The 21,816-nt window shown below is 53.3% G+C and overlaps 1 protein-coding gene across 1 annotated transcript; it reads right to left on the bottom strand.

The window, feature by feature from the left end:
• Positions 1–200: 200 nt before the first annotated feature.
• On the bottom strand, positions 201–21,095 carry Il2rb (interleukin 2 receptor subunit beta). Its single transcript, XM_004845670.3, has 10 exons — positions 20,923–21,095; positions 10,469–10,592; positions 10,121–10,235; positions 9,527–9,605; positions 7,448–7,553; positions 6,466–6,614; positions 5,463–5,628; positions 4,998–5,118; positions 4,132–4,216; positions 201–2,340 (listed from the first exon to the last, which is right to left on the bottom strand). The coding sequence occupies exons 2-10, from the start codon at positions 10,557–10,559 to the stop codon at positions 1,609–1,611; spliced, it is 1,644 nt and encodes a 547-aa protein (XP_004845727.2). The 5' UTR covers positions 10,560–10,592; positions 20,923–21,095; the 3' UTR covers positions 201–1,608.
• Positions 21,096–21,816: the final 721 nt, after the last annotated feature.

The raw sequence follows: 21,816 nt of genomic DNA, 5'->3' as shown, positions 1-21,816 counted from the left end.
AGGGTGAATATTATCGCCATTTTGGAAACAGGGAAACTGAACACAGAGAGGTTTGGCCGCTTAGGCCAGGACACACAGCAAAAGTGTGGCTCGGGTCTGCCCCACCGGCCAGGCCTGAGGCGCCCTTATGGCCTGAGAGGTGGGAATGAGACCCTCTAGTAATTAAACACTTTCCACAGTAAAGACCCAAAACTCACACAACCTCATGAAAGAGTTTATTTTGAACATAAAGAAACAGGGATCAGGACAGAATGGTTCAGGGAATTGGAGTTTCTGTGTCAGGACCCCCAGATCTTCTGCTCACGTGGCTCAACAACTCTCTCCCAGCCCTATCCCCAAGCTTCTGCTCCCCAGGGCCTCTCACTCTTCCCGTTTTAAAATCCCTGAGCCCAAGAGATAATCTGATTGGCTAGATCATGCCTAGCCTTCCTGATTGGACCGAGCTTCTGTGTCAAGCTATCTCACAGGCCGCTAGCCAGCCTATGGGTGGGCTTGTGGTTAGGTGCCCAATCAGCTGCAAGAAAGACCTATAAATGCAGACCCTACTGGTCCCAAGCCAGTCACTGGGATGGGGAGTCTTCCCTGTGGGGCGCAGGGTGGTAATCGCACATGAACAGTGGCAGGCACAGAGGGAAGGGGAGTGAGGGGTGGTAGGAACACTGAGCAGACAGGGCCAGCGGAGTTGGAAGGGAGCACTGCGAGGTGAAGGGACTGGCCTCTTGCTGGGGTGAGTGCAGGCAAGTCTGGGAATGAGGGCAAGAGCCCTCGCTGGAGGGTGGGTGGGAGCTGTCCAGGGTGGGGACCCTTTGCTGGGAGGAAGGGGCTGCTGCCTGGGCTGCAGGGAGTCCAAGCTTCCGACTTTCAAGCAGCCCCTCCCTTGTGAGTGTGGGAGGCCACTGTGGAAAGCTCCAGAAGCGTCCCCTCTGCAAGGATGTATGTCTGTTCCTAGGTCAGGAGAGGTCAGGAGAGACCCCTCGCCACCCACCCTGTGGCTTGGGTGGTCTCCCCTCCTAGCACTGAATCCAGCAGTGTTTCCCTCCAGGGGAAGCAGAGCTGGCATGTAAAGGATGAGGGACATTTGTCACCTAGAGAAGTGGGTGCCCAGGTACAGAGAACAGCGCATGCAAAGGTGTGGGGTGCAAGGCAGCTCCGAGGGGCTTGGTGAGGCCACTTGTGAGGGTCTCAGAAGGGACTGTCCTGACATGGAGGGGCAAGTGGTAGCTAAGGATGGTGCCAATGGCTGCAGGGAGCCACACCAGGTTTGGAGCAGGCATGGGATGTGGCTGTATTGGCCATATTTATGTGTGGAAAGCCCACTCTGGAGGTGCCCTGCAGAGGAAGCCCAGAGGGAGGTCAGGGTGATGATCGGTGTCAGGAGGTGACTGCGGGCTGGGGGGCGCCTATGCTCCAGAGACAAAGCTCCGGGGACTCAGTGATGAGAGAGGGAGGGGGATCAGCCTCCCACCCCACCCCAGGGTGAGGTTTGAGAGTGGCACTGGGTGGGGGCGTCCGGGTGGAGATGTCCTCCGCAGTGGACTGTCCTTGGGACCCTCTTCGGTCCTGGCACGACAGCGGGCAGTCTCCTGCCTCCCGCCCCTGGCTATCCGTCTACACCAGGTAAGCTGGGTCCTGAGCCTGGAGTTCTTGGAGGGACAGGTAGGCATCGGTGTCAGCGTGGGGAGAGGTCGGCGGCCTGACCTGGCCCTGCCTGGGAGAGTCAGCCGCATCCCTGGGCTCTGGGGCAGGGGCCTCCTCCCCAGCCTCCCCCAGAGCCTGCTCCAGGGCTGACTGGAAACCCATTGGGTCAGGGGCTGCTGGGATAGGGAACCCCAGGGGCGGGGGGCCCCAGTCCTGGGGAGAGCCCTCCTGCAGGGAGGGGCGCAGCCTCTCTTCACTGGTCCCAGCTGGCCCAGGGAGAATGTGGGGGACGCTTGGGCCACTGTGGAGACTGGGGGAGAAGAGCAGCAGGTCGTCCCCAGGGGGAAAGGTGCAGTAGGCGTCATCCTCTGCTGGCAGGGGAAGCAGGGGCACGAGGGGAAACCCCGGGGGCACACCCTCCTCAGGCTCTGCCTCAGCACAGGGGTCATAGGTGAAGTACACCTGGCAGGCCTCGATCTCCAGGGCATCCGGGAGGTGGAAGAAGAAGTAGCCCTGGTTGGTGAAGCAGCTGGTCTGGGAGTGGCCTCTGGGCACGGGCGAGGGCAGCAGCGCCTTGTCCTGCTGCAGCAGGAGCAGCTGCGTGGCCTTGGTGTCCCTGTCCAGCACTTCCAGCGGTGAGATCTCGGGTGCCAGGGCCCCCAGGCTGAAGGAGGATGAGGGGAAGGGCGAGGACAGCCACTTCTGCGGGAGAGAGGCCAGCAGGGGGTGAGCGGCAACTCCCTCCCGCCCACTCTGAACCTCAGTAGTTGCCAGTCTCCCCATTAGGAAGGCCCCAGTCTGTCCCCACACCTCTCTGCCACGGAGCATGCAGACAGTGGCAGAGCCCAGCACAGGCTTGCGAATGCCCAGGGCATGAGCATGCCTGTCCCTGAGCACCCACTGAGTGCCCAGCACTGTCTCAGGCATGGGGGCATGCATAGGACAGAATCCCCAGGGTTTCTGAAGGAGGACCAGCACAAGTGTCTGCTTCTGCCAACCAAGCAGTGCCCAAGCAGGAGGCCCAGGCACCCATCCTGTGCACCTACGGATGCCGAAGAGGGACACACCTAGCCCTGTGATGGCCAGCAGGGTTGGGCCCTAGTGAGCACATGCTGGGTTCAGAACTCTCTAATGGGCTCAGAGGCCCCCAGTTGCCCCTCTGTTCCCTTGCCCTGAAGCCCCTCCTCCTCGCCTGCAGAAAGGATGGTTCCTTGGGACACATTGCAGTGGCTGGGTGTCCACCCAGCCCTGGTGAGGAGCAGGGAGACCCAAGTCCCAGCCCAGCCATGGCACTGTCCAGCCGTGTGGTCCTGGGCAGGCCACTGACCCTCTCTGCGCCTCAGTTTCCACAAGTGTTGGCCACCTCCTTCCTGACTCCCTCACTGTTGTCTGTTGAGTTGGCAGGGAGAAGTCAAGTAAGCAGATGGAGGAGGAGACCCCGGCCCAGGGAGATGCGGGGAGCAGGAGGCCCTGGGGGGTGGCAGGGCCCAGGCGGGGAACTTGAGAGCCCAGTGCGACTGTCCCAGGAGCCCTTGCAGTGGGGCCGTGGCCTCCTAGGCACAGGGGCGATGCTAGGTGAATGGGTGCAACTGCAGGACACACCTGGTCCTCCTCTCCAGGTGACTCCGCACGTGCACACTCACAGGCACGCACACACACACATGCACACACACTTGGACCACACTCGCCCTGTGGCCTTGCTGCTGGGTTCTGGAGAGGACAGGGATGAGACCAGTCCCCAGCAGGTCCCTCCAGGCCAGCCCTGGCCTCCTGACACCTCGAGTGTCCCTGGAAACCACCTCCCGCACTGGGCCTGGTGCCGGAAGCTGGAGCCAGGGGCGGTGTGATCTCCATGACCCCCAACACTATTTTCCAGGCCATAGTCAGGACTCCAAGCCAGCAGAGGGCTGGGGATGCATCTAGCCTGGCCTCTACCAGCCCTCACATAGGAAGCCCTGCCCCTACGTTTCCGACAGTCAGCCAAGGCTTGCTTGATTACCCTTACTGATGAGGATCTCACTCCCGTGAGAACAGAGGAAAGAAGTGGAAGGAGACATATGCCGAATGGAGAGTGCCTGGGTAAGACCGGCCCCTCCCAATCTCTGCCCCGCCCCCCAAGCTTCCAGCCCTGAGCAGGTGGGCTGGGGGAGGGGAGCCCGCGGAGCTGTGCAGGGGCTTCCAGTGTCAATGCCGGAGTCGATGCAGGCTGTACTCGTGAGCCAAGTCCACTCGGAGAACCCGAGGTGACTGTGGTTGGTAATCCTGGCTGGGTCCCTGCCAGCCAGTGTCCCCAGGGCAGCACACCCAGTGATACTATTTTCTTCCCACGTTACAGGGGCAGAAAGTCAAGCACAGAGAGGTTCTGTAACTTCCTTAGGTCACACAGACAGAAAACAGCAGACCCCAGGCAGACTGGCTCATTCAGCAAAAGCCACTACTGCTCTGCCCCTGCCCCGCCCTACCCAGCCTGCCCCGCCTGCCGCAGGCTCCTACCTGGAAGTCCCCTCCGTGCTCGGAGTTTAGCTGGGAGAAGAACTCCGAGGGGTCTGGGATGTGGCACTTCAGAACCTTCTTGAGCCTGTGCAGGGGGTGGGGTGAGGGCGGGGTGAGGTGGGGTGGGGACAGGGTCTTGTGTCAGTCAGTCCCATGCTCTGAGGGCTGGGCACTGAGCCAGGAGGCTGAGGCAGGAGGATTGCAAGTTCAAGGCTAGTCTGAGCACCTTAGCCAGACACCATCTCAAAAATAGAAAACAAAAACAATCACAAAAATGAATGGCCAGCCGAGGAGCTGCCTGCTCTCTAATTCTGATGAGAATTGGCAGACACAAATGAAATGCGTAATATTACTACTTATTCTGTAGAGACACAGAGTAGAGAGCTATTCAAGAGAAGGATGTGGGAGTAAGGCAGGGGAGACCACACGAGACAGAGTGGTCAGGGCTGGAAATGGCTGGAGCATAGTGAACTCTGAGGAAGGAGGTAGAAGAGGAGCCTTCTAGTCCAGCCTGCCATGGATGGAGGTTCAAGTTGTGCACTGCCCAAAGGCATCTGATTTTGAGGGGAATAGTGAGTAGGGGCTGAATTCCAGCCCAAGTTCTGCTTTGCCAAGCTGAATGGCCAGGGTCAGTATGCATCTGCCTGGAGAAAAGGGCATCAATTCCTGATCTGCACAAAGGTTCCGAATAGCTAGTGGAGGTCCTGGAGGGTCAGTGTATCCCAGGTGCAGTGGGAGCGGATAGAAGGGGAGCAAGGAAGGGATGAGGAGGCCAGTGAGGCTTCCGTGGGTAGCAGGCGAGGGGATCCCTCCTGGCCTGGGAGCGAGGCTGGTGGGCTACAGGGAGGGGGAGGGGATTCTCTTACCAAGGCCCAAGGCAATTGGCGCTAACCAAGAAGTACACAGAGATGATGATGCCGCTGACCAGTCCAAGGCCCAGAGCAGGGCCGAGGACCCAAGTGAGGGGCAGGGACTCCTTCCTGGGGGCTGCCAGGGGAGAGGAGAAGCAAGGAGAATGTCAGAGAGGCGCCCCTCAGCTGGCTTTCCCCGAAAGAAACTGTGTCACCACCTGCCATTTGCCCACATCTTGCCAGGGGGCCCTGCCTGGGAGGGGGTGGGAGGAGAGGGGAGGGAGCAGCAGAAGCGAAGCTGACATTCAGGAGGCCCTTGGCTCTGCACAGACCCTCGGCTCTGAGCACCACAGGGAGGACTCTACGCATGACAGACCTGGCTGTGACCCACCCCATGGCCCTGCCCCCCGCTGGGATGTGGCAGGGTGGGGTTTATGAAACTCTGCCCCACCAGCTCCTCCTCTCCCCGACCCACAGTACCTGCAGGCCTGGTCCTGAAGGCCAGGGCTTGGCTCCAGGGACTCCATGCGGTGTGCAGGCCTCGCTCGGCCCGCGTCCGCACCTGTAGCTCGTACTGGGTGTCAGGCACCAGGTTCTCCAGGAAGATCCATTGCTGCCTCTGCTTGAGACTCAACCGGTTGGCCTCCTGGGGCAGGGAGAGGGACAAAGTGGTCACACTGAGAGGTCCCCCTGCCCACCTCCTCCCTACAGCCTCCCCTTTCCCACACTCCTTCCCTGACCTCCCCACTGTTGGACCAGCCCCAACCCCATCCCAGCCCCATTCCGGCCCTACCCCTTTGCTGAGCCCCACAGCTGAGCAGGGCCCTCTGCAGGTCGACCAGCTGTCCTGCCCTGTGTCTGCCCCTGCAGGAGTCTCCTCTTCATTGAACACCAGGAAGAGGGTTCTCCCTTGGCCCAGTGGCTCCTTCTCTCCTCTGCCCACAGCCAAGCCGCTGCCCCAGCCACGCAACCCAGTATCCTGCAGAGCTATCTCCACTGTGCCCAGCACAGCCCTGCTCCCCTGTCAATGGGAGGCCCTGTGCCCACGTGAGGCCCCTGCTTGCCAGCATCACTTTCCACTTCTGCCTCCTGCCCAGCACATAGTAGGTGCTCAGTAAGTAGGTGTGCATGGGCAACCAGTGAGTAGAGGAGCAATCAAGTGAACGAAGAGGCCACCTTCCCCCAGGAACCCAGGGGACTAGTTCGGAAGTATGGACAGGTGGCTTCCGCCCACTGAAATCTCACAAGGAGGCCACTGCTGCCTCTTGTCTTTGGGAGTCTGGCCCTGGGGTCAGCCTGGAATCAGCTACCAGCTGGGTCCCCAGGCTGTGAGGGTAACACCAGGCAGGATAGAAGGAGTGGCCAGGGTGGCTCCGCCACCCACTGACTGCCTGGGCACAGGCAACCTTGCTGAGATGCAGGACACCGTGAACATGGACGTGCACCAAGTCAGGATGCCAGATGGGGCCGAGCCATGCCTCACCTCCCAGCTGTGGCCTGGCAGTCGTGTCCGGGCCTCAAACTCCAAGTAGGAGTCGATGTAGTGGGAGATCTGGGTGAGGTGCCAGGTGACATTGCATCTGTTGGTGTCCACGTGGGTGACCTGGAGAGAGCCGGGGGCCACTGGGCGAACTACAGATGGGAGAGAGGAGGGGACAGCAAGCTGAGTGCCCCCTTGGCACCTACTGTCCCCCTGTCCCAGGGTCCTCAGGGCCCTGACCATTTGGAGAAGCCTGCCCTGATCCCCACACCCACCCCTCAGCCTGCTTTAGTTTCCTTTCCACATCTAGTTCTGGCTCTGCCTGCCCTGCCTTCCTGGGAGCTCTCGGAGGACAGGGACTGTGCTACAGTGACCTGAGTCTCTATAATCGGAAGACTCAAACGCAGGGATAAGTGAAAGTTTACATGTTGAGCATGTCATGGCTCAAAGACTCCTTAATGGCACCAGGGTACTGGTTATTTTACAGGTGAGGAAACTGAGGCTCAGAAAGTCAGATCACATGAGATCAGGGAGGGATCTCATTTTTTACCACACCTCTTTCCCAGCCATGGTCCCCAAGGCCAAGGGGAATGGGAAGATACTCAGTCATTTAACAACCCTCCCCAGAGCACCTCCCCAAGCAGGCCTAGTGCTGGGTGGTCAGAAAGGAGGCAGAGGGGCAGCAGAGACTCTGCACTGAGGGAGCTATAGCCAGGAAGGAGACAGAGCTACAATCAGGCAATAAGAACAGAACATACACTCTCTGCAAGCAGAGGTATGAAAAGCTGGGGGAGTTCAGGAAAGGGACTCTTTGCTGTGCCTGGAAGGATGAGCAGGAATTGCCCAAGTGGAAGGGCCTTCTGGGAGTGGGACCAGCATGTGCAGAGGCACAGAGCACAGATGGCAGAACTGGCCTTTGTTGGAGGGCAGGGAGGATGTAGGAGGTTAAGACAGCGAAGGAGGTGCCACTCGGTTCCTCACTCACGGTAGTCAAAGGGCTTGAAGTTCTTGGTCACCACCATTTGCCACTGTCCGCCTTCCCAGCACATCACGTGTGCAGTAATGATATCCACCGAGGTCAGGGGCTGAGACTACAAAGGGAGAGGGCCGGATGGAGTTGCCAGCAGCAGGGCTCAGAGTGGGGACACAAGCAGGATAGGAGCAGGAACAGCAAACATTTTCCATAACAGGCCAATGTTTTTGGTTTTTAAGCCACACAGTATCTGCCACTATAACTCAACTCAGCCATTGTAATGTGAAGCAGCCACGGGTGGCATGTGGATAAATGGCAGAGCCACATTTCAATAAAACTTTATTTACAAACAGCCAGTGGGCCAGATTTGCCTCATAGACTGACCGTTTACTGATCCTTGATGTAACATGGGAAGGAGGGAGCTCCCCATCATAAGAATTCTGCAAGCAGTAAGCCTCAAGAAAGCTCCCAAACAAGGTGGAACCTGTACCAGTTTAATGGCTTCAAGTGCAAATGTTTCCCCTTCCCCATCTCTCCCCACCCTCAATTTTTCTGGAGGGAAACTGCCAGTTACTGAGTACCTCATGGATAGCTGCTGTTCAGACGACCAAGCTACTTACAAGGTATGATTTTTTTTTTTAACAATATGGTGTGTGTTTAGAAAATTATTACAGTAAAAACTACATCATCATCAATCTCCCTCAAAATACTTCCCCTGAACACAGTTATCCCGGTGTTCTTGCCACTTTCTGAAGCAGTTCTGGAAGTCTTTCGTGGGTGTCTTTAGTTGCACTGTCCTGGCTGCCTCAATATACTGAATCAATATAAAACACTGACCTTTCGTGGTCATCTTGATTTTAAGGATGAGCAAGAAGTCACATGCTGCCAGATGTGGTGAATTCGGTAGATGAGGACACACCGTCATGTTTTTATTTGACAGAAATTGCTATTAACATTTTGAATCAATTCAAGACATAGAGGGACCCATGAAAAGACACTCATGAAAGAGGACTTCCAGAACTGCTTCCGAAAGTGGCAAGAATGATGGGATAAGCGCGTTCGAAGGAAAAGGGAGGATTAGGAGGGAGATTCATGCCAGCGTGTCTTTCACTGTAGCAAGTATTTAAATTTAAACATTAGCCACATTTGATCACCTCTTGTTCTTTGCAGCTATCATTAAGGCCTCTCCCCACACTGTGGTGAGGAACCTGAGGATGGGGTCCCTTAAGGGACTTGCCCTAGACAGCTCAGCTGGTCAGCGGGGAGCCTGGGCCATGCCTAGGCCCTCTGCATCCTCAGCCCACCGAGTGACCACAGCTGTAAGAATGGCCGTCTTTCTGCCCAGCGCTACAGAGTGAGGGCCTCCCCGCCCGGCAGACCCCACGGTGCAGCCCCAGGAGGAAGCTCCAGGCAGGCCCTGCTGTGACCCGTGCTCAGCCCAGCCTGGGGTAGTGGTGTTGGGTCCAAGCCTCCAGATCCGGCCTGCTGACCTCTCTGAGCAAATAGCAGCCCTGCACCCTGGGACCCATCCCTCACCTTCTTACAGCAGTTGTGGGGACCAGGCTTCCCCAGATAATAATAGCATAACCATTGGTGCCAGTAATGCACTCCTTCGAGCACTTACTCTGTGCTGGGCACTTGCCTAAGCACTTGACAGATTATCCCATTCAATTCCCTCAGTGCACTCTGAGACAGGTACTACTGCTGCTCCCATCCTGCCGATGAGGCTGAAGCACAGAGAGCCTTAGGGACTTGCCCGAAGCCACACAGCAAGGAGTTGGTGGAGCCAGGCTACCTGCTGAGCTCCAAGTAGAGGGGGAACATAACGTCTGGTTCCTACCACACTGTGTCACCCCAGTCCCCCCCACACCATGCATAACACCTGATGGTAGCTGGAAAACGTGACCCGGGCATCCCCGGTGCCCACTAGTGCCCGGGAGGGAGAGCAGGACAGGGGCAGCAGGGCAGCACCCTCACCCAGGGCCCCTCTTCCAGGCCACTGGCTCCTCCCTTGGGATCCCCCACCCTGGGACCACAGCCTGGAGCAGAAGGGAAGCCTGCCCCCCACTCCACCCTGGCCTGGAGACTCACAGTAGGGCCTCCGAGGACCAGATTACAGGCCCAGGACGTCTGGCTCACTGGGAACATCTCGCAGGTCCTGTTCCAGGGCCTGTCAAACCAAAACAGTCTCCTTAGAAAGAAAGGGGGTCCCTCCTCAGCCCCCTTTCCACAGGGCATCAGTCCAGATAAGGCCCCATCCCCACAGCTGCCTGAGGGCTCTCAAAATCCCACATTACTCAAAAATGACCCAGCACGCCACTGCACCCCCACCTCTGACGGGGAGTCTGGCCATGGCATAGTAGGCTCACAGCCCCAAGTCCCCCGACAACCTGTCCCAGGTCTTCTCCAGCGCATGGGAGGCAGCCTACATCCCACCCCGGGTCCGGGAGCTTAAGTATCTGACTGAGCAATTCTCTTAGCCAATGCCTGGTCCCAAGTCCCCCAGCTCAAAGAACATGTGAGTCCTGGAAATCCACAGGTCGGTGAGCACAGACGGTCATGGGGTCTGATATTAAGATCTGGTGGCCCCGGGCCAGGGATTTAGCTTAGTGGTTTCGCCGCCTGCTGCGCAAGCACAGAGATCACACAGCCCCAAGGCCCTGAGGTTCCCTGGGCTGCACTCACCGCTTGTCTGACCTGGCGCAGATGTGGCAGGAAGTGTTCTGCATACCCTCCTCCCGGTTCCACAGGCAGGAGATGTTCGCTTTGGAGTTGTAGAAGCATTCAAGCTGGGAAGTGTCTGTGGGCAGGACGGGTATGAGCGGCTGGCTCCTGGGTACCTGTGGCCTCCAGGCACCGCAGCCACCTGGCTCCTGGTGCCCTGTGCCCAGCTCCCCCTGCCCCCCCACCCACCGCCTCCTGCTGCTGCTGCTCCTGGACCTTCTGCCAAGAAGCAGAGGTCTGGGAGGGACTCCAGCAGGCCCCAGCCCCTCTGCTAGGGAAACCACAGCTGCCCCATGCCAGGGTCCTCACCGGTCACCTCTGCAGACACTGAGGGTGTTGTCAGGGGCAGGAGGAGGGTAAGCAGGAGGAGGAGGCACCAGGACAGAGCCGGGGCTGCCATCACATGCACAGAGCAGAGCCGGGGAAAGAAGGCCTGAGGGAGGAGGAGAGAGCAGAGTGAGCAGCTGCCCTTGGCCCCCGCTGGGCCCCACCCCATGTCTCTGCCCGGCACCAGGCCAGCACTGCCCGGCCCTTTGCACCTGCAGGTCCCACTGCCCATACTCGCTGCTGCCCTTCCTCCACGCCTCTGCTCGGTGTCCCATGAGACTAGAGGAAGAGGTGGCACTGGGATCCAGTGCTGGTCTCCACGTCAGGGCCACTTGGCACAAGCGCTGTGGTCACTCACAGTCAGTTTGATAATCGGGATGGTCGCTGAGTGGCTGCAGGGCGGGCAGTGTGCACACCCGGATGTGCTGGCCCAGAGGACCATTCAGGACTCATAGGACAGGACAGGACAGGACAGTGTGAGGTGGATCAAACTGCTCAGAATGGTGCACAATTTAAAATGGGTGAATTGTTTGTTTCTGGAATTTTCCATTTAATATTTTCTGACCATAGTTGATCCCAGGTAACTGAAACCATGGAAATTGAAGCAGCAAATAGGGGGAAACCTTCACTGAATTTATTCATTTTCTTGCCTTACACACACACATACACACACACGGAGATGGACATGGGAGTCATACAAACCCCATGAGGACAGAGATCTGGGTGCCCCATTCCTAAACCAGGGCCCTGGCACACGGGAGGGAGCTGCAAAGGGGAAAAGCAGATTGTCTAATGATTAAATCAGGAGCCAAAACAGAGTGCAAGCCGCCACAGGGGCTCCAGAGCTTCCCCGCTGTCCCCTGCCCAAGGAGGGGTGGAGGTCCTGACACATCTTAGACTGGATGCTCTCGGGGAACACAGGACCCCTCTCTTCCACAAATAGGATGTGTGTAATGCGGCACCTGAAATTCAGCTTGAAAAGATCTGAAAGTGCATTAGGCAAAGAGAGACACTGAGCTATTTAGCTCTGCAAAAGGAAATGACAATGTCATGATCATTCGCCTGGCTCCTAACAGACACTGTTTAAATTTAAACACAGTGCCTTCGCAGATTCATTCAATCTGCACAGTGCAGTAGGAGGTGGCACTTTGGTCCTGCTCACTTTGCAGATGGGGAAACTGAGGCTCAGAGGGGGACCTGTCCACACTCCTGCTCCCCTGCCTGCCTGAAAGCGCCTGCAGGTGGCTGGGGAATCCCCCAGACCCTGCCCAGGGAAGGAAAGAATAAGCCCCAGAAAAAGGCTCAGGAGGTGTCCTTGCATATCCAGGAAATGCTGGCCAGCCAGTGCCTTTTTTTTCCCCTTCACACTGAGCTACAGCCTCAGCCTATTAAAAAAAATTTTTTTGAAACAGGGTCTCTCTAAGTCACTGAGTTGCCCGGGCTGGAGTCAAATTCATGATCCTTCTGCCTCAGCCTCCCAGAGTGCTGGGATTACAGGTGTGCACCACCACACCTGGCCCAAGCTGGTGCTTTTGTGAGCATCAGCCCAGGCAAAAGTCCCATTCCTACCTCCCAGATCTGCACCCTGAAAGGTCTGCTGCCACAGCCCCAGTGCCAGAACCCCTCGACAGCCACCCTCCCACCTCAATGACCACACTGACCTCCAGCTTGGGGAGGGGATGACCCTTCTCTGTCAGGGACACTCAGGGACAGTCCAGCCACATGATGAGAACTCCACTCAGGGAAAGCTCAGGCCATGACCTGTGGCCACAGAGACGCTCAGAGAGGTGTGACTGTCACCATGCGTGCCCTCCAGGGTCCCAGTCGCAGGGAATGAGAAAAATGACCACAAGGTCATTGGAGAGATAGAGTGACATGAAGGAGACTGGGTTGGAGCAGGCAAAGGGGGCAGCAGGGAGATGGGAGGGGCAGAGGGAGAGGCGCAGGGTGGGGGTGGAGCAGATAGGGTGGAGTACTGAGGACTGTCCCTCCTCCCTCACGTCGCTTGCCCCCCTGCTCTTTGGGCATAAGATCCTCCCAGGTCCCTTATGCTGGGCGATGACCTCTCCCCAGCCACCCCTCTCTCCTCCCTGCCTCGAAGCCCACTACTGGCTCCAGCCTCACCACCCACTGAGCCCAGCCCACCCCTTCTCCTCCTTGACTTTCAGGTCTGTCGTCCCAGTGCTTTTCCAGTCCTTCTCCCCACACACAGCCCGCCAGTAAGCCCCACAGGTGGCATAGCCCAGTGACAGCCTGCCTGCTTCATCCTCTCCACCCACCCGGGCTTCGAAGTGTCCTTCCAGCCTGGACTTTGCAGTGGCCTTTGGCTTCGTTTCCCAAAGGTCCTCTCCAGCCAGCTGCCTCCCTGCCCAGAAACCAGTAATGGCCTGGCCGCAACCACAGCCCAAATCCCTGCCCTTCAGCTTGCCCCTCATTGCAAAAGGCACACATGCACGTGCACATACACGCACGCTCTCTCTTACACATGCATAATATCTCCCTGCTTGCACAAGACAGCGCATCTGGACTAAGCATCTAAATGTCCTTCCTGCGTGGGTCATTCTCCCATGTGCCCTCTAGGTCCTGCCATCCTTCAAGGGTATTTTATTTTTAATTTAATTTAATTTTATCCCATTTCCCCCTCAACTCAAGCCCCCCCCCATGTACAAAGGTTTTGTTTCCATTTTTCCTTCTATTTTCACTTTTTTCTTACCCCTTCCTTCGTTTCTCCCTCTCTCCCTCCATTTGAACACTTTCTTCCCATTTCCCAATATTCATTATACATCTCAGTCCTTATTTCCACTTTCAGTTTCTCATACCAGAGAAACAACGCAGTATTTAAACATGTATGTCTGATTTATTTTACTTAAGAATATGGTCCATCCTTTTAGCTATAAATATCTGAAGCTCATCTTTCTTTATGGCATAATAGTATTCCATTGTATTAAAAAAAACACATCTTTTTTATCCGCTCATTGGTTGATAGGGAACATTTGGGCTGTTTCCAAGCTTTAGCTATTATAAACTGCACCACTATAGCCATGGGCATGCATACATCACTGTGGTAAGATGCTTTTAATTATTTCAGGAAGATATCAACAAGAGGGATAGTCAGGTCAAATGGAACCTCTGGGTTTAGTTCTTTGAGACATCTCCACACTGATTTCCACAGAGGTTGCACCAGTTTACACTCCCACCAACAGTGGAGAAGGGTTCCTTTTTCCCCACAGCCCCTCCAGCATTTGTTATTGGTTGATTTTTTGATAGCAGCCATTCTTTCTGGAGTGAAATGGAATCTCAGAGTTGTTTTAATCTGCATCTCACAAATGACCAGCGATGTTGAACATTTTTTCATATATTTATTTGGTGTTTCTAATTCTTCATCTTCAAGTGTCTTTTCATTTCAGATGCCCATTTTTGGACTGGGTCTTTAAATTTAGGGAGTCTGATGTTTTTGAGTTCTTTATATATTCTACATAGTAGTCCGTTATCTGATGAATAAAAATTTTTTCCCACACTGTGGGTTGTCTCTTCACTTTGTTGGTGATTTCTTTTGCTGTGCAAAAGCTTTCTAATAAGATGAGGTCTCAGTTGTTGATTCTTTATAGTATTTCCTGTGCGGTCTGGATTTTGTTCATGAAATCTTTGCCTACTCCTATATCCTCAAGCATTCTACCTATTCTCTCTTCCAGCAGATTTAGTGTTTCCGTTTTAATATTTAGATCTTTGATCCATTTTGATTTTAGGTTAGTGCATGATGAAATATATGGGTCTAGTTTTAATCTTCAGCGTATGGAAAGCCAGTTTTTTTTAGCACCATTTATTAAAGAGGATATCTTTCTTCCGGAGAAGGTGTTTGGCTTCTTTGTCAAAGATACTAAGTGGCTGAATGTGTCTGGGGCTGCTTCTGCATCTTCTAGTCTGTTCCATTGATCCTTGGGTCTGTTCTTTTGCCAGTACGATGCTTTTTATCACAGTAGCTTTGTAGTATAAAGTCAGGTATTGAGATACCTCCTGCTTTGCCTTTGTTGCCTAGAATTTCCTTTGCTATTCTAGGTCTCTTCTGGTTCCAAATGAATTTTAAGATTATTTTTTCTAACTCTGCAAAGTATGCTGTTGGAATCTTAAATGAGATTGCATTAAATCTGTATAAAAATTTTGAAAGTATGGCCATTTTCACTATATTGGTTCTTCCTATCCAAGAACAAGGAATATCTTTCCATTTTCTGATATCCTCTTCAATCTCCTTTTTCAGAGTGCTGTAGTTTTCAATGTAGAAGTCTTCTACTTCCTTCATTAGATTGATTCCTAGGTATTTCATTTGTTGGATGCTATTGTGAATGGGATGGTTTCTCTCCTTTCTCTCTCAGTGAGTTTGTTATTCATGTACAGGAAGGGTATTGATTTTTTAGTGTCGACTTTGTATTGAGCTATGCCATTGAATTTGGTTATCAAATCTACAAATCTTGGTGGAGTTTTTGGGGTCTTCTATGTAGACTATCATGTCATCTGCAAATAAGCATTATTTAACTTCTTCCTATCCTATCCTTATTCTTTTTATTTCTTTTTCTTGTCTAATTATTCTGGCTAGTGTTTCTAGAACTATATTGAACAAGAGTGGTGACAGTGGGCATCCTTGCTTTGTTCTGATTTTAGAGTGAAGGCTTTCAGTTTTTGTCTGTTCATTATGATGTTGGCTGCTGGTTTGTCGTATATGTCTTTTATCACATTGAGATATAGACCATGTACACCAATTTTCTGTAAGATTTTTATCATGAATGGTTGTTGGATCTTCACTTGATCTTAGTCAAAAGGCCAAGAAGCAATATGATGTTGGATCTTTTCTACATCTATTGAGAGGATCATATGGCTTTTGTCCTTGGCTGTGTTATCTCTTCCTCTTGGATTGTTCCCTTTACAAGGATGTAATGGCCTTTGTCTTTCTTAATCACTCTTGGCTTGAAATCCACTTTGTCTGCAAATAGAATAGCTACCCCTACTTTTTTCGGGGCTCTTTTTGCATGTATTATTTTCTATCCTTTGACTTTCAGTCTACGAACTTGTTTTTGAATTAAATGCATTTCTTGTGTGCAGCATATTGTTGGATCTTGCTTCTCGATCTGTTCTGTCAGTCTTTTTCTTTTGATTGGTGAGCTGAGACCATTAACACTGATGGTTATAACTGATAGGTGTTGTCTTATCTCTGTCATGTTATTTCCCTGGTGTTGGCTCCTTCTTAACTTTTCTGTTTAATTTCTTGCCTTGCCTGGTGGATTCATTCTGTTGGGGTTCATGGAGTTGTAATCCTTGTTGTCTCTTTCAAGAATGTCCTTCAGAACCCTTTGGAGTGCTGATTTGGTGGTCCTGAATTTCTTCAGGTGTTCTTTGTCATGGAAGTATCTTATTTCTCCATCGATTTTGAAAGATGGTTTGGCAGGGTACATCAATCTAGGTTGGAGGTTGTTTTCCTCTAGAGCTTCAGATTTTTCATTCAGATTTTTTTTTGACCATGACTAGTTGTAGTCCTATATGCCTCATTTATCTGTATGTCAAATTCATTTTCCCTGTTTGGGAAGTTTTCGGCCATTACTTCTGAGAACAGGTTTTTTATTTCATTTATGCTATCTCCTGCTTTTTCATTGATTCCAATCAGTGTTATGTTATTCTTCTCTGCATCATCTAGAAGCTGCTGGATTGATTTCTCAAGCTGACTTGCTATTTTTAAGAAATCTCTTTTTTCATGATCACTAACTGCAATCCTGTCTTCTATATCTGATATGCTGTCCTCACATTGGCTCATTCTGCTGTATACTTTCAATGAAATTTTTAATCTCCTAGATATCTGTTTGAATCTGTTTCATGGATTCCATTTCTTTCCTATGCTGGGCATTCACAGTTTCCATCATGTTCCTGAGCGACTCTATTTTTCAATCTGTATCTGCTCTATGGTCACACTAAGCATGTCTTTCATTCTGGTCACCATCTCTGTAGCTATCTGGGAAATTATTTCTGCGGTGATTTTCTTTTTTCTAGAGCCTCCTTCATCTGCTTTGTTACTTGTGCTGTTACCACTTCAGAGAGTCCAAGTGGGTGGTTTTTGGACTGTTCCTCCTCATTGCCCCCAGGGTTTGCCTTTGGTGAGCTGAAAGTCTGGGGAAGTTGCATCTTGTTTAAGTGTCTCCTCATCTTCTTTTTTTTAAATTTGATTCCTGGGTTGATGCTTGTAAATTGTTTATGGTGAGTAACTTTATTGCCAGTATTCAGAACCCTTAGGAAATGACTATTTCTCAGAAGCTTCTTCCAGGTGTAGCTACTTTGTGAGTTTTGAGTCTGTTGGAAGATCCTACCTCTTCAATTTATTGGGGATGAGGAGTTTCTGCCTGCTTGGCCCAGCACCAGTTCTTTGGCACTGGCCTATAAGGTTTTTTTGAGACCTTTAGGCAATCTCAGTCTTGGTATACCAAGAGGAACAACTGATTAGTAAAATTATGTCATCTTGGCTAAAGCAGCACAATCAACAATAACAATAGCATCAAATACAGACTACAAAATGACAAACTCCAGTAACTATTAATTCACTACCTTTAACTGTATGAACTAGATTTATGGTTACATAATAAAACCTAGAATGAATCCAAAAATTGTGTGCCATAAATAAACCCTTAATATGGCAATTTTACCCTTAAGGGAGATTTAAAAGAGGTTAAGGGACAAAAAAAAAACAGAAATAGAAGAAGAGGAAAAGAACAGAAGCCAGGATGGAGGACAAACTTTAGGAAACTGGTGAAGAAGACAGGTGGGAAAGAGAAAAGGAAAAAATAAAAACAAGAACAGAACAACAACAAGAACAAAACACTAGAAACCATGCTCAAATAATCAATAAAAAAACAAGGGGCCAGGGATTTAGCTCAGTGGATCCACCACCTGCCTCACAAACACAAGGTCCCGAGTTCGATCCCTGATACCAAAAAAACACAAAAAACCCAAAAGAACCAGAATGGAGGGGAAAGGGAAGAAAAAAGAAAGAAAAGGAAAAAGAAAAAAATTAAAAATAAAACAAAAATGTCTAGTTCAAGGTGTGTTTCTGCTGTCACTGGTAGACAACACGGGCAAACAGAGTCCAGAGCTGAACTGACTAATCCCAGCAAGCCAGTCACAGCTTCACAGTGGGGTAGTGGATACAGGCCAGTTTCTAACATGAAGATGGAACTGGATTCCTTGAGCCTACAACAGTCTGGTGTCTCCTGCTGACTTGAACTGTGCTCCCTGACCTCCTCCTGACTTGAACTCAGCACCAGTGCCGAGGCACCAGGAGCCACTAAATGTCTTTGGCCCACAGCTGTTCTGAGTCCCGAGCACATTTGGCCCCTCTCCAACATGGCTACCAGCCAATTGCCCTCTCCTGGGTGAGGTCTGAACCCGGATAACTCACCAGCTGCTGCAGTCTGGACTGTCTACTGGTCTGTTCCACTGGTGTGGTTCCTCTTGGAGGCCTCTAGGGTTGCAAGCAGTCACCTTGCATCTGCAGGTTTAGCCCACCTTTCCCTCACCGAGATTCTGGGCTCTGGGAGAGGACATTGTGTGCTGCCTCCCTTCCCTTCATTAAAGGCTCTCTCTTCACTCTCCCTGTGGACTTCAATTCTTGACTGAGACCCTTCCTGGGTCTCAGGGACCCACTTCCCTCCTTCTTCTCCTCGCATCGCTATATTCCAGTGTTAGAACACCTCAGGCAATCTCAGAGTCTCAGAGAGGCTGTTTCCCTGCTGCTCACCACTCTGCTATCTTCCCGGAAGTCCTTTGAGGGTTTTTTAAATGCTGCCTCTGTCCTTCCACCAGGGTGGCCTCCCTGATCTCACCAGTGGCAGGCAACGATGTCCTGCTCTGATCCCTGTCCTCTTCTAGGGTGGCAGCAACAAGGCTGGCTGGGCAGTGCATTTGCTCCTCAGAGTGCAGTCTGGCACACAGTTGGTGCTCAATAAATGCAGATTACTGAATGGATGGATGAATGAATGAAGGTGGTCAGAGGTCTCCAGTACTGCAAAAAAGGCAGGGCTGGGTCGCTTCAGTGGCTGTACCCCTCTGCCCCATTCACCACCCCAAAACCGTCCTGCAAGGACTTACTGTGCACCACTCAACTCTAGACTCTCCATGAAGCTGAAATGAGGAAACTGAGGTACAGAGGTGAAGCACTCTGCCCAAGGTCACACGGCTAATAAGAGGCAGATCTAGAGTCAGACTGGGGTCCAACAGAAAGCCCAGGCAGGAGCCCTCCCCACTCCAAACACCCCTTCCACTGTGACAGCTCTTGCCTTGGGTGCCAAGGCCAGCTCTGTGTCAGACCCTGGATGAGCACATCACAGTAGCAGTCCTCACTATTCTTATCAGCCCCACGGCACAGACAGGAGAGTGGGCTCCAGGTCATTAACCTTCCTGGGGTCACACACACACTGAGCTGCACTGCAGCCAGGGCTCCTCCCCAAGGCCTCCTCTCCTGGTTTCCCACCTGTCTCGTCCTCTCCCAGACACTGGCCCCAGGGTTAAGGCCCTCTGCCCTGGGGGTTGGGGCCCAGCCCACTGTCCCCACAAGAGGATAAGTTCTCTTAAGCAGAGGCCTCTTGCCTCTGTCTTTGGATCCCCCAACACATTGGGACCCTAAAGAATGTGGAGTTTAACAAAGATGCCACACAAGGCCAATCATGCCAGCCTTGCTCTGCGGCTGGGCACTGTGCATCCTCAGCAAGGGGCCACCCAGGTCAGGCACAGCCATCAGGGTGACTTTGTGCTTAGGAGGGACCTGGGATTTAACCCAGGGGAGAGGGGGTGTGGGAAAGGGAGCAAGATCACAGGAAGGTCAGGGTCAAACCACAGGCCCCAGCAAAGAGGCGCACAGCAGGCAGACAGCATGGTGGAATCTGCCCCTCCCACCCCTGCTGGAGGGGTTCAGAAGTTGCCTATCCAGAGGGTAAAGCCAAGTTGAGGGGAGGCCACAAGGTGTCAGAAGGGTCAGGCTGGCAGGCTCCTAGCCGCCACAAAGTCTGCATCCTCATTCTCAGCGGGGTGGGGGGGTAGGGACGACGCATGAGACGACAGTCTCAGGCAGGCTCAGGAACCTGCCCAAAGTCACTGTGGGAGATGCCAGTCTTAGGCGACAGCAAGTAGAGGCCGGGACATCTGAGCCTGTAGCTCTCGGCTCCCAGTGTCGCCTCTACGCATGCTCACCAGCCAGTGTGGCACAGCCACAAGCCCACTCACAGCCACTGACTCATTATGTCCCCAGCACAAGCTTGGAGGTGGGGCTTGTCACCCCCTTCTCGTTAGTGTCAGAGCTGGCGCTCAGAGCTGCTCAGACACTGTCATCTGATTTCCAGCAAGATGATGACAATGGCCGAGAAGACAAGGGGTACCCGGATGACTGACGCCCGCTCTCTTCTCTGGCCCGGTCCCAGCCCCAGCACTTGGGAGATGTCGCAGCATGTGATCCTTCCAGCACCCGTGGAAGCCAGTTTTAGTGCTACTCCTCTATCCAGATGGGGAGACTGAGGCACAAGTCAGCCTCTTGCCCAGGGGTAGCCTAAAGCCCCACTAGCCTGTGGGGTACATGGTAGGCTGGGGCAGGATGGTAAAGCAGGAGCTCAGTAACCGCGGGTATGTCTCATCTATCTCATCTGGGCTCTGAACTCAGAGCTCCAACTCCCTTTGTCGTCTCTGACCAGCCCGCCACACATGAGCGCGCACGCACACGCGCGCGCGTGCACACACACACACACACACACACACACACACACACACACACGGCGAGTGCCTCTTGCTGCTGAACTCCAGCCACATTTCTCAGCAGTGTGGGATCCTGGCTGTGGGGAGCACAGCAGGAACCATGGGGACAGCTCCATTCCTCCCCCACTCACACCACCCCAAGGTAATACAAACACAGCTCAAGGTCGGGGCACGGACCTGCTACTGCCCTGGTTAAACAGCCAAGCGAGGGACAAATCCCAGCCAGAGCCCAGGGCACCAGAGAGAGGCCTCTCAGCAACCAACTTCATGGCCTGGCCGCAGGGGGACCCCTCTCTGCTCCCTCACCCACAAGCTTCCTGGGGAGCACTGTGCACAGGGTGCCCCCACCTGGGCCCCTCTCCATCTCACTCACCCCACCTCCTGAGCCCTCTCTTGCTCCCTGTCCAGCCTTCCTGCTCCTCCAATTCTGGGCTGGGGGCGCAGCACACAGGGCTCACTGCAGAGCAGCTCCCAGAGTCCCCCCGGGTGGGATGGGGAGGAGGATGGCCTGGCCCCGCCCCATGCCCCTTGGGGATTCTAGGATGAGATTGGGAATCCGAGCTCAGGCAGAACGCCTAGGGGGACTGAGTCAGAGCAGAGGTCTTCCCATAACCATTGCTCCCAGAGAGCTGGGCAGAGCGGGGCAGGGCAGGGGACATCACCTGGCTGAGACATGAGGCTGTGGCAGTGCGCTCCCTGTGGTCCTCCCTGCTGCTGGGACCTCGGCCATCTCGGGCTCCGGCAGCTCAGGTAGTGGAGAGATGACTGAGGGCCAGCCCACTTCCTGTGCAGAGCATGGAGGGGCCTGGGCCACCGGGAGGCGGAGAGTGGGTATGGTGAGAAAGCCCGAAACTCCTCGAGCTCCTAGGCGATAAGATCTCCCTTCCACGCGGGGGCGGCCGCTCACTGGGCTGTGTGACAATGCACACCCTCACACACACACACACACACAGACACACACAACCCGGAGCCCAGGGCACTGACCCTCTGTGCCCCCCCATCTCACACAGATCACCAACCTGCCCGACATCCTGTCACACCATCAACCAAAACCCCACCAGGCCTCACACAAACACACCCCTAAGTGTCCCTAGTGCGTCCCACCTCGTGCCAGCCTGTAACAGGGCCATCCCTCTAAAATGCCTCTTTCGCAGTCTTCTAGGAAATCCCTTACTCAGTTTAGCATTCAGAGGCCGCTGTCTATTAGGGCTCCATGAGCAATCTGGTGGCCACTTACTGGTCATTTTAGATCTCTTTCTCTTCCTGTCAAGTCATGGTTCCTAATCCTTTTCCTGTGTTGTGTTTTGTTTTGTTTTCTGGTACTGAGGATTGAACTCAGGGCCATCGAACTGAGCTATATTTCCAGTCTTCTTTATGTTTTATTTTGAGACAGGGTCTCACTAAGCTGCTAAATTGTCCAGGCTGGGCTTGAACTTGTGATCGCCCTCCCTCAGCCTCCCAGAGTGCTGGAACACACATGTGTCCCACTATGCCTGTCTCTTTTCCTCTTTGGGGGATATAAGGAGGTTCAGCTCATGGCTTTTCTATTTTAATGA

This window comes from Heterocephalus glaber, unplaced genomic scaffold, assembly GCF_053883595.1.
Source record: "Heterocephalus glaber isolate CG9 unplaced genomic scaffold, H.glaber_assembly_v1.0 deba00001444, whole genome shotgun sequence".
In the NCBI taxonomy this organism is placed as follows: Eukaryota; Metazoa; Chordata; class Mammalia; order Rodentia; family Bathyergidae; genus Heterocephalus; species Heterocephalus glaber.
This window is presented reverse-complemented; position numbering and strand designations above follow the sequence as displayed.